Raw genomic sequence first — 13,204 nt, forward strand, 5'->3', positions numbered from 1 at the left:
GCCTCATGCGGCCAGCTCCTACCCTCTTCAATAAACCTTATCAGCTCTCTCACGCTGTAGTGTGGGACTCCAGATTAATTTTGAACACCTAGGGTCCTTTGCGCTCTGAAAAAAAAAAATTGCCTCCTTTGGGCTTAACCTGTCCCACAACAATAGTCATCATCTATCATGCCCGCATTTCCTTTCTTTAGTGCTGCAAGCCCTATACTTCCAGGTCACGAACGCCATGCGCGTTATCAGCGTGGTATAGCATTCTCGACAGGAAAGTAGCGAGCGCGGAGCTTTCAAGAAAGGAAACGCAATCAAGGCAGATAATTATCGTTGTGGGACAAGATAAGCCCCGAAGGATCCAAACTTTTTAAAGAGTGCAACGTGCACCCAATGCACAAGCGTTAATGCATTTCGCACCCATTGAAATGCGGCCGCCGCGGCGAGGATTTGATCCCGCAACCTCGTTCTTAGCAGCGCAACGCCAAAGCCATCACAGGTGAGTACTTTCTATTTGCTCTAATTCTTGTTTAATGTGTAAGGGTAATAAAATAGGGAGGGAAGTAACGTTAAAGTAATCTATTACCGTTTAGCAATTGTTCAATTATTTTTGTGGGGCAGTAATTGGTAGCTGTAATCAATTACATTTTTGAAAGAAGTAATTGTAATCGGTTACTTTTTTTCTGCTGCATAGACGCGACAGTCCACTAGAACAGAACGAAATCTGGGGTAAATACTCCTGAATTTAAATCCGTGCGTTCTGAAAGACCGCAGGAATTTATTAATCGATTCAAACCGGCGCGATTCTGGAGCAACCTGCGACGCCATCTACGAAGCGTAGCAGACGACGGGCACCGCCGCCCTTTCGCACACAACTTCCTGTATCCTCCTCTTCAACTTCCGGTAATGGTAGGGCGGTGAATGTGTCTGTGTGTTCTATACGTCTGGATGTGTAGCTAGCGTAAAGTTTTTGTGTCCCCATTAATCGTAATGGATAGCCAAGGTAAAAAAGTCATTGTGTGCGACAACGGAACGGGGGTAAGTGCTCTACGCGGCCGTGCCTTTATTTTGGCGCCCGAGGCGGCGATCGCTCGCCGATGGCCCTCGGATTGTCAACAGGCCGGTGTACCTACCTTTCGCCCCCAAGATGGTGGTGACTGCCCGTCCCCTCTCACCGGGCCTGCCTTGGTGTTTGCGCTTTGCAGTTTGTCAAATGTGGTTACGCGGGATCCAACTTCCCGGCCTTCCGATTCCCGTCGCTCGTCGGGAGGCCGATTCTACGAGCCGCCCACAAGATAGGTGACATCGAAATAAAGGTGAGTCACTTGTTGGTGTTTCGAGATGAGTGAGAGATAGTAAACAAACCGTTGTTGAGTGGGTCCTTTGAGGTATCACGCAACTCGGGGGCCTGCTGGCTTTTGGGTATCACGCACGCCCTGTCACTACGGGAATTTTCGCCGCGAACGCCGCTATCAACTTGCAGGGAGCGGTCTTTTGCAAAGTAGTTTCCGGTGATGTCATCCCGCTGTCCGGGGGATATGCGGTAGTTTCAGCTTCAAGAATTTGGATATCATTTGGCGGCACCTTGGTCTTTTCACCGTGTATTTACTTCATAAACTCTTTCTCATATCCACGCTGCAAAGGACTCAACGACAGAAACCTACGTGAGTACGAGCTCCGACTTGTAGCCGACCCCCCATGATAAGACCTTAGCACCTGCATGTGTTCTTTTTCGCACCTGGCAACGATTGATGTATCATCTCGAACTTGATTAAGCCCGTCACATATTCGCGCTGACGTTATTTATCCATGGATGTGTATCCGACATAGCCCGAGCTGTGTACTACGTTTCCATAGCAGCTGCTTTTCACGCATGTTCAAAGATGCTTGTGCAAAACGGTTTGCTGCTGATTTCGAAGCAGTGTCTCCATTCTGCTTGACTCATTTCGAAGTTCTTTCATTAGTACATCGGTGCGGGCAACGTAATTTGCATACGCGGTCACGCATCGCTCCATCGGTTGCTGCCGTTGAAAGAATGCAGTGGCCCTTGACTGTGCTGGCCTCTTCGTCACCACTTGCGTCAGCAGAAAGCCCTGGCTTGGTCTGTTACTGCCCGATCGTTTGCCTTTCACCAGCACGTGCAACGAAAGAGGTTGTTGTCATTAAACGTGGCTGTTTTTTGTTTATGCATGCGTGTGTGAAAGGGAATGTGCAAGAAACAAAATATATTTGCTAGCGGCAGGCTAGTTGCGCATACTTCATTAAATATAATGTTTGCAGCTGTACATTAATTGCACCATTATTTCTGTAACATTGTCACAGCACGATCACCTGTGACGTTCATAAGTAAATTAAAATCTAGGGCGGGTAATAACTATTCACAGCTCTTTTCCTTTTCGAATTTTACCAGTGGTCCAAGCAGTGCTTTGCCCACGTTATCGCTGGAAGGGAATAGAATTGAGTCAAAGGAATTGCCACATTATGCCAGCCTTAGAAACACTTGCTAAAATATTGTACCTTGTTTCCTTCTTCCTTCTGGAACTTGCAAATGCGCTTAATTTCAGTTATACCTCTGTCTGACGAGCAAATTTAGTGTCACATTGGTTTCTGAAGTGTCACATTGGCGGCACGATGCTAGCCAGGAAAGGAAAGTGTCCCTTGGCTTTGATGGCAGTTTCGATTGGCAGGTCATCATGCATGTTATGTATTTGACATGTTGAACATACAGCGCAGACAAACGGGACTTGTAGAGGATGACAACATGGGTACTGTTCGTCTTTCGCAAGTCTTGTTTGTCTATGCTATTTGTTGAGTGTGTCAAATTTTAACTAATGAGCCCAAATCAGCACTCTTGTATGATATATTTGTTATTTCGGGTGATGCTTGCAAAAGGACAATAAATACCATGCCAATACCAATAATGTGCTTAATAAGCACATTATTTAGTGTGTAATGCAAATAAAGTAATTTGTTGCAACCGAATTAATACGATCAATCGTCACAATCCGATATAAGACAGCATTGCATCCAAGGCAAGCTGAGGGAGAATAGCAATTTCCATTGCAGATGAGTACTTATACAAATTCACGGTTATAACGTTGAAATAAAAAAATTCAGTATTTTCAGAATTGGTGCCAAACCTTGCATTGGAGTGTTTATTTTTGAAGCACTGCTATCGAGGCTACACAATTCGACCCAATGAAATGAGTTTGACGAACGCACTTCCTGGTGAGCGCGTTCTACAGCAAGTGCCTAAACCTTGCCATGTGACAGCTTGTGAATGACACTAACAGCAAAGTGCGCTCGCTCAAAATGAGACTAAATTTTCTCTTCTGACTGGGGTAAGTTTAACAGTTATTCTTTTGTTACCCCTGCCTTTGTTGAATTGAATTGACAGCATTTGCAGCATTATAATTCAAGTATCTGTGGAAAATTATTTCATTTGTAGCCTGCGTAGCTCTTCTGTTCGCTGTCAGATTTATTGTGCGAGTGCCTGGGATCTTTTGTTTTGCACATCAGCTATGCACGAACTAAGTCAACTAAAGGTCTGCACGGTATGGTACATATATATAGTATGTGTGGTGTTTATGTACACTGGAGGTACGTTGTGAGCTCTAGAAGTAATTATCAGCAGCAGCCTGATTTACTTGCAGTAGAGGATGAAGCCTTTCCTAGGGATATTTTAGGCCATCTTATGTCAGCTTATGCCAACTGTACAACCGCAAATTTGCCAATTTTATCAGCACCACGTAATCGTCTGCCATCATTGACTCCATCTCTTTTCAAATTGGCGCACATTGTTAGTCAATTGCTCTACATGTTATGTGACCTGCCCAACTTCTTCCGCGCGATCTCAACTGGAATATCGCCCATACCTGTTTGCTCTCTTATCTAATCCATACTGCTGATTGTCTCTTTAATGTTGCGCCTATCATTTTTTCTTTATTTCTTGGGAGCTCACTGTGCATGCTTCTTCGCAAGTTTCTTTGTGATCCTGCAAGTTTACAGCCCATAGGCTAGTAGTATACAGGCAGAATGCAACGATTGCACTACACTAGTGGAACGAAACGCGTCAATTTAAGACTAACTAATGTGCATAAGTTCCTTTCCACTGTCTCCAGTTTGTGTGCCATCAGCGCCATTTTGGCTCATACATTTAGATCAGAGTTTGCATCACTTTTAGTGACCAGATTCGTAGTGAAATGACATGACACTCTCAAGTAATTGCAGATGCGGGTGTTCTGTTTGAAAGTTTCCCTGTCGCATTTGATTCAATGAGTACAGTACACTTGTATATTCAAGGATAGCGGTAAGCTGCCAATCATGACCTGGCAGCACGTACCATATGCAATCCAGCCCCTTCATATTAATATTGATAGGAAATATCAGACACTAAATTTACAACCAAACTTACTAATTGAATGGAAAGAACTGTCTTATTCGCATTCAAATGCCTGTGACACTTGTTATCGGCCGTCTACAGGATGTGATGGTTGGCGATGAGGCCTCCAAGCTGCGCTCCATGCTGGAGGTGGAATACCCCATGGAGAATGGCATCGTACGCAACTGGGACGACATGTGCCTGGTCTGGGATTACACCTTCGGGGAGCAGAAGCTGGACATCGACCCGCGCGAGTGCAAAGTGCTCCTCACAGAGCCACCCATGAACCCGCTCAAGAACCGCGAGCGCATGATCGAGGTCATGTTCGAGAAGTACCAGTTCGACAGTGCCTACATTGCCATCCAGGCTGTGCTCACACTCTACGCCCAAGGTGCGTGCTTCCGTTGCTCCGCATTGCAGCGCTGTAGCCACAGGATGGGTGTTATTATTAATTATTATTATTCAGGTACCAGGTGTTCTAGTTGTTAGTTAATTGTTTCTTGGGCCTGAGTACTGTGTAGTGCTGAAGTGTTAATCGTACTATCAGCACATTTCACCACAATTTCGAGGGTGTATGGTGTGCAGTGCGTTTTGTTGTGCACTGGGGTCAAGTGGACAAACTCAAGTTGTCCATGCTCTCGTTCACTCTTTCCTGCAGGCCTTTACACAGGAGTGGTCGTAGACTCTGGTGATGGTGTCACCCACATCTGCCCCGTGTTTGAAGGCTTTGCCCTAAATCATTTGACTCGGAGGCTGGACATTGCGGGCCGAGACATCACGCGGTATCTCATCAAGGTATACTCCTGATCTCTGCAGGATGACAAATTCGAAGCCCTTGCAAGAATAATTTGTTTGACAAGGTTCCTCAGAATGTCTGTCAGTTATGTTATCAGGAAACGTAACCAACTACGAGTTGCAGTAAACAACAATAGGCTGCCATACTGGATTTCCAGCTCTGTCACGACTATGATGGTGCATGCATGTATGCTGTGAAGGACTGTTAAGCTTTAAAACTTCTTGCTGTTCAGATACACAAAAATAAGCAATTCTTGCTAGCAATTTGTGCTCGTGTTAGTACGTGTCTGATCTTCTCATTTTACAAAATTTACTGTTCCAAAGCTTATGACAAAACATTAAGATGACAAGTTTGCAAATAGAGAGTCGTCGATGGTGCTTGTGGTCATGACAGGGGATGAGGCTTGGCTGATTTGCTGCCTCCCGTTGCAGCTGCTGCTATTGCGTGGCTACGTGTTCAACCATTCGGCCGACTTTGAGACAGTGCGCATGATCAAGGAGAAGCTCTGCTACGTCAGCTACAATGTGGAGCAGGAGCAGAAGTTGGCCCTGGAGACAACTTTCCTGGTGGAGTCGTACACTGTGAGCATCATCGTTTAAAGCTCTTCCCCCCCCCCCCCCCCCCCCCGAACTTTGGTGCCCGTTCCTGACTGCTATCAACTTGCTGCAAGTGCGCTCCACATGCGCACATTGATGCTGAGTGGAAGCTGTCGCTCAGTAAAAAAGAAATTACATGTCTGATTTTTGAGCCTGGTTCCCTCGATGGCTCTAACCATCATGGTCGCGTGCCTAAAAGGGCAGAATAAAGCACCCTTCCGAATTTCCCCCGTGCAAACCAGTACTTTGAGACGCTTAGATCGTTAGCCGTGTTGCATTGCAACAACTTACTTATAGAAAGTGAAAGCATGAATCTTCTAGCGGACAATGGAGATAGAAGTTACGGGACACGTTCGTCGCCAAAATTCATTGCCCGTCTCTGATCGTGCTGTGGCACGTTCAAAGCTGCTCAAAGCGTTTAACGCTGCTGGTCGTTTTTCATGATTCAACACGTTAATGCCACATGACACTTCTGCTTGCTCTGCAGGGTCCGCCATAGTGGCTGAGAGTCGCATTGGTCATCGAAATCTGCCGCGTGTCTCGTCGTAACGTGCCAATTTCACCTTGCTGGCTCATCAAAGCTTCGTGTACTCCGATTCCCACAGTGCGTGGGATTTGCATAAACATTTTTTTTCCTTTTTGCGTGGGATTCACTGCACAGCACTTGAATCGTCACTGCATTGTTGGAGGGGTGTTGTTCACAGAGGGGGGAAGGTCATGTAGCACTTGTGCAGGAGTGCAATAGCTGCCAGGCAAGCAAGAGGTTGGTTGGCATGTTGTTGCATTCATTATCCAGATTCATTGCAATGCACTTAACAGCCGTGGTGCTATAGGTGAGTGCAAAGTCGCCGCTGCATCTGTGACTGCGGGGGCGAAAACAGCAATATGAAAGATCCTAAACTGAGTGGCCGCAACATGCTGGGGTTCTTGCATGTAGGCTTAGAAGCATTGGGCAGTGTCCGTGTGGCTGTCTAATATGCCATCCAGTTAGGGCTTGCATGAAACTGGCACGTTAGAAATGGCAAGACACGTGTACAGCTGCATGAGCGCTTCAGAACATGCATATGCAAAAGCAAGCCCGTAGCCTACAGCAGGTATTTCGAACACTTATTTCAAACTCTTGCTATAAGAAAAGTAGCAAAACGTAACTAGAAAGAAGAGGCACCCCGCTGCCCTAACATTGTAACTATACTTGCGTTGGATTACGTTAGATACGTTAATCATTGGATTAACATATTTCTGACCAAGGACACTAATAATCCGATTTTGCTGTTCCAGTTTGAATTTTCTTATGTTTCGCCATTCATGATGCCATGTCTGCATGCAGCTTCCAGACGGTCGCACCATCAAGCTGGGCGGCGAGCGCTTTGAGGCACCGGAGGCCCTGTTCCAGCCACACCTTATCAATGTGGAGGGGCTGGGCATTGCAGAGCTGCTCTTCCAGACGATCCAGAATGCAGCGATGGACGTGCGGACGAAGCTGTACAAGTACATCATCCTGTCGGGGGGCTCGACCATGTACCCGGGTCTGCCGAGCCGTCTTGAGCGCGAGATCAAGCAGCTCTACCTGGAGCGCGTGCTCCGGGGGGACACGGAGAAGCTCATGGTACAGCATCGCATTTCACTGCATGTCAGTTGCATCTGCGGAGCATTAAGCTTTCTGTGGATGGGTGCAAAGGCTGCTTCAAGGATACGAAAGGCACACATGAAGTTAATTTAGAGTGTTGGATCACCCTTCTAGCAATCTTGCAACATTTGTATAGTGCCAGAAGATGAGCCTCGAGTGAGCGCTTGCTTGGAATAACAAACGCATTTCGAAGGCTATTCTTTTGTGGGCTGCATGTGCCGGAGGTGTTTGCAGGAGCGATTGGTCGCAACAAACTGTTTTTTGAAGCAAAAGCTTCATTACGTTACCTCGGGCAGCCGTCGGCGACTCAACAGTTTTCACCTTGAGAGCTAGAGCAAACCACAAGACAGCATTAAGGCATGTTTATAGTCCGACATTATCGGTGGGATTGTGTGTGTGTGTGTGCGCGCGTGCGAGCGAGCATCATCAGATGCCAGCGCGTTGGAGCGCATTGGCCGGGCGTCCGGTTACGTTGGCGGTGCCAGTACGTCGAACCATCGGTTGAACTATAGCCGCTGTTCTCGTCAACGTGACATAATGTGTGTGCGCGTTAATGCTACGTCGAACTATATTTAGGCCTTTACGGAGCCCTGAAAGGAGACATTGCCGCCGTTGCCAGAGTAAAGTTGGGCCCGGTTGCGAGTTGCAACCAAGTCTCACTATTTTACTGATCACCGCAGTGTCTTCATAGGCATAAAAAATGATGAATATACACTGTATTCATTGCAAACATGTCTGTATATAACTGTGAAACCACACCTCGGCCACAGCTCTACAATGGGCCTAGCTAGGGCAGTGAAGCTTTCGCTATCAACCAGGGTTAACCAAAGCTAAATCACACCAATTTTTTTTGTGTGTGTGTGTGTCCGCAGATGACCTGGCAATCTGAGGCTATACTCAGCTGCGTGCTATAGCTGGCTTTGAGTCAAAAGCCTGCACAAAGAGGATGCATAGTGTTGACAGGGTGGTGTGAAAAAATTTTTGTTGAAAAATATTCAGTAACAGTTGGCCAAGTTGCATCATATTTTTTATTGAGATGCATGATAATTAGCCTTTCTATCATCAGTGGTTGATTAAAGCTTACCTATTAATAATGGGATGTGTTATGTCATGCCACTTGTACCACGTCTTCACAGTCCTATGTGAAGATGTGAATCCTATGTGTACGTAATTTTCTTACTTACAGAAGCTTTTTTCTCGCTAACTCCGGTGTAATTGGGGAAAAATATAAATAGAAAAAACATACCAGGAAACTGGTATCGCTGCAATTTGTGTTTAGGACCCAGCAAGGCTGCTGCAATACTCTGTGAAGCCTGGGCTTTAGCAGCAAAGCTAGTCGTTGGCATTTCCCATCTTGCTCCGAAATTGGCTTATCTAAGGCCTTCTTGAGGCAGAGTTGTGTAAAGTACCTGACAATTCTCCAAACCACTTTTTTTCTTTTGTCCCCTCCCTTCTCCTTTCCTTGCCACCCACCCCCGAGCAGAAGTTCAAGATCCGTATCGAGGACCCTCCCCGACGCAAGGACATGGTCTTCATCGGAGGCTCGGTCTTGGCCGAAGTGATGAAGGACAACGACAAGTTCTGGATGAGCCGCAGCGAGTACGAGGAGAAAGGCGTGCGCGTGCTGGACAAGCTACTGCCTGGTGCTGCCATCATGTAACCGGCACTTCCACCTGCATTCGCTGCGCAGCGATGCTCGGGGGCGCCGCAGGCGTGCCGGCAGAATGGGTGCGTCCTTCGAAGCTATGCTGTGTAAGAAGCGAGCACTACGTTTATGCCGTTGAATGGCACGTGTGGGGGCAGTGTTCGGCACTGCAGAGGGCCCGTGCAATCTGCAGGCTTCACAGAAAACCACGAGCGGTCATGGCTGTTGCTCCAGAGCATCGTGCAACAGGTGCTGCGTACGACAGGTGCGAAGGCTTGCAGTATTTTGACAGGTTAGCATCGATGGCTCCCAACGATTGCAGCGGTTTCACACTAGCGTTGCAGAAACACGGCCGGGCTCTTCTGTCTTGCTAAAGTCGCCGAGGCTGTTCGTTTTGACCATCTCTTGACGGACCATCTTTGACAGTGTTCAATTGTGGCACGCTGCACTGTCTGCCATTCCTAAACACGACGAGGTTGTAAAGTAAGTTGACGTGGCACCTTGTTTGAGCTCACGTGCCGCGTGGCACTGTTGTCTGGTATTTCAAGGACATCTCGACGAGAAGAGCAGTTTGTGGCTCTGACAAGTCGGGATCTCCGCGCACTTCGCTTTCTCATAGCGCCTCTCTGCTGCGAGGTAATTCTTGCTTGCCCTCACTTCTCGAGTGTGCATTTTTCGGGTTGGCATCCTGACACTGCCAGTGCCATTGTTAAATGTTGTTCCAATGACGAATTCTTCTTTTGCGTAGCTTCGCTGTATAATCACCAATTTCTATTCTAGATCGACTTCCTTCTCCCTCGATTAGGTGGCCGGAGTGATATGTAGTACTTTTAGACTAGCGAGCACAAGTTGTTACGCGCCATTTCAACACGGCGTGCGGTTAATTTGTTTCCGAGTCTCCTTGAGCTGTACATATGGTTGTTCTGCCCCCAAGAATCACTTGAACCGCACGGGTGTGTGTAAGTAGGGTTCGGTCGCATTTGCTGGCAAATGAACTTGCACGCCTGTTCCCTCGTTGGCACCTGTGCTGCTTCACAGCGGGGCAAATTAGTGCACCACTTGTAATATAATGTACAATAATCTGAATAGACTAGTGGTTCATGGTTAGAGCGTATGTTGGGACTTCCCCGTTTGAATATGTCTGGTCATTTCATTCCCTTGGTCGGATTTTTTCGGTGGTTCTTGCGAAGACCAGTGCCACTCCTGTTGTGATTTAGCAGCGAGCGCTTCAAGCTGCTTGCACATTATTATAGAAAAAAAAATTTTTTTCCATTTATTTTTTCGGAGCACACATGAACTGTGCTCCAGAGAACACTTCTGTGAGAATGATTGCATTGTTCATTTTATTTTATAATAAACATTCACTTCCAGATCAGTGGGTGTCATTTGCTTGTCTTAATGTCAGTGTGGTACAGAGCAGACCACACCATGTACCATGGAACATGAAAAGTGACGGTGAATAAACTTGTCTTCATGCCCCAAATGGGCACTAACGGAAAGGAGTTGATCAGACTGCATAAATAAATTACTTTCAGAACTCTCCTGGCTTTTTTTTTTTAGCCGAAATACATTGAAGGAATAGTTTCTTAATGGAACGCTGAGAAATTGAGGGAGTTCAAGTTGCGATGCAAGCATGCCAAGTGAATAATGTTCGGCCATGCCAGGCACCGAAGACTAAAGGGCTGACCACATGAAGCGTGGGATATGTGTATATGCGCCTCCGAGTCCGTACCAGCCACAAGATACATGCACAAGTGCTGGCTTCATTGCTCATGGTACAGTGCTACTAGATCACTCTCCACGGAAACATTTGTGTTTGGTTTTGAGATAAGCTTATTCGTAAATTCATTATGCTACTTCTTTCTATTTATCAATATTAGAGGCGTAGTACATTGCTTTAAAATTAAGAAACACACCGTTTGTATGCGTACATCGTTAACCAGTTTTGGAAGTCTACATGCCCGCAACGTGATGTCGGTGCACTGGTTGCCACTTCCGTAGCGCATCATGAACGTAGCTCAAAATCTGGCATTGCCTGGCAACCGCATGGCTCGCTCGTCTCCCCTCGCTAGATGCATAGGACAAGCGTGCACGGTGTTGCAGACGTGTCGCCAGGTGCGTACGATTAGCACCGTGTGGTTGGGCCTTAAGTCGTTAGTGGGTGCAGTCCCACGAACGGAAGCACATCCGAGAAATCGTGTTAGCTGATGCCAGTTCCACTCTCTGAAGCTGAACGGAAAGCCTTTCGTGGGTTTCATGCACAGCCAGCCTGCAATCGCCACCATCTCGCAGCTTAAAAGTAAGAAGTAAGTTCCTCTTGCAGCTGAGTTATCCATACTGTCAGGTGGCGCTATTCTCGCAGACAAAATTCTGTTGCAAGCAAGGGAAAGTTATAGGGGCGTAGCTTCTCCACTTGCGTTACTCTGCTAAATAATCCGGCAGCATTTGACAGTGCTGTTAGTTTCTTGTAGCACACATTGGGGGTAATCAGCTTAGCTCCCGCGTACAACGCTTCCACATTTGCCCAAACACGGAAGAGAATAGCAGGAAAATAAATGAAACATATATATATATATATATGGTTTTCATAGATTATGAAAAAGCATACAATTCATTATAGATACCAGCAGTCATAGACGTATTACTCAGAGTACACGAGGCATACGTGAATATCTTTGCAAATATCTACAATGATTCCACAGCTGCCTTGGTTCTCCACAAGAAAAGTAGAAAAATACCTATCAAGAAAGGGATCAGGCAAGGAGACACAATCTCTCCAATGCTATTCACTGCATGCTTAGAAAAAGTATTCAAGCTCTTGGACTGCGAAGGCTTAGGGAGTGAGGATCAACGGCGAATACCTTAGCAACCTTCGGTTTGCAGATGACATTGTCTTATTCAGCGACAATGGGGATGAATTACGACAAATGATTGAGGACCTTAATCGAGAAAGTGTAAGAGTGGGATTGAAGATTAATATGCAGTAGATATCATTATGTTCAATAGCCTGGCAAGGGAACAAGAATTCAGGATCGCCAGTCAGCCTCTAGAGTCTGTAAAGGAGTCTGTTTATCTAGGTCAATCACTCGCAGGAGACCCTGATCATGAGAAGGAAACTTACAAAACAATAAAATTGGGTTGGAGTGCATATGGCAGGCATTGCCAAATCCTCACTGGGAGCTTACCACTGTCGTTGAATAGAAAGTCTACAATCATTGCATTCTACCGGTGTTAATCATATGGGGCAGAAACTTGGAGGTTAACAAAGAAGCTCGAGAACAAGTTAAGGACTGCACAAAGAGTGATGGAACCAAAAATGTTAGGCCTAACGTTGAGACTGGAAGAGAATGGTGTGGATCAGAGAGAACGGGGATAGCCGATATTCTAGTTGACATTAAGAGGGAAAAATGGAACTGGGCAGGCCATGTAATGTGTAGGATGGACAACTGGTGGACCTTTAGAGTCGCAGAATGGATACCAAGAGAATGGAAGCGCAGTCGAGGATTACAGAAAACTAGGTGGGGTGATGAAGTTAGGAAATTAGCAGGTGCAAGTTGGAATCAGCTACCGCAAGACAGGGGTAATTGGAGATCTCAGGGACAGGCCGCCTTTGTCTTGCAGTGGACATAAATATAGGCTGATGATGATGATTAAGTGAAATTTAACACTCAGTGGCGTATTTTGTTTTATTTGGCTGTTGTAACTAAGATGTTAATGTTTTCTCTTTGTCAGCCTGAACTAACACAGATGAGAATGGCACTTTTTTTCAAGAGTGGTCTTACTTGCACACACTGTGCTTCTGTAGCTTTCCCTTCGCTGCCACAGAAAGTTGGAGAGCTATGGTGTTGGGCTGCTGAGCACGAGGTCCGCGGATCGAATCCCGGCCACGGCGGCCATCGAAATGCGAAAACACCCGTGTACTTAGATTTAGGTGCACGTTAAAGAACCCCAGGTGGTCCAAATTTCCGGAGTCCCCCACTATGGCGTGCCTCATAATCGGATCGTGGTTTTGGCACGTAAAACCCCATAATTTAATAATTTTAGAAAGTTGGAGAGTGTAGCATTAAACATGTACACCATCTCTCGTAGCTGCAAAACTATAACACCTATTCCGTCTGCTGTACGTGTATTTTCAGTACTAGGCACTCGCAAGGACAGTGCACATGCAGAC

At 46.3% G+C, this 13,204-nt stretch overlaps 1 protein-coding gene across 1 annotated transcript; it reads left to right on the forward strand.

Moving 5' to 3' along the window:
• The first annotated feature begins 869 nt into the window (after positions 1 to 869).
• LOC119458078 (actin-related protein 2) lies at positions 870 to 10,408 on the forward strand. The gene is made up of 7 exons (XM_037719888.2): positions 870 to 1,026; positions 1,194 to 1,304; positions 4,472 to 4,760; positions 5,028 to 5,164; positions 5,597 to 5,746; positions 7,089 to 7,367; positions 8,872 to 10,408. Exons 1-7 carry the CDS (start codon positions 979 to 981, stop codon positions 9,046 to 9,048), a joined length of 1,191 nt encoding a protein of 396 aa, XP_037575816.1. The 5' UTR covers positions 870 to 978; the 3' UTR covers positions 9,049 to 10,408.
• The last annotated feature ends 2,796 nt before the right edge of the window (positions 10,409 to 13,204 follow it).

The sequence above is a fragment of the Dermacentor silvarum genome, chromosome 7 (genome assembly GCF_013339745.2).
Source record: "Dermacentor silvarum isolate Dsil-2018 chromosome 7, BIME_Dsil_1.4, whole genome shotgun sequence".
NCBI classification, from domain to species: domain Eukaryota; kingdom Metazoa; phylum Arthropoda; class Arachnida; order Ixodida; family Ixodidae; genus Dermacentor; species Dermacentor silvarum.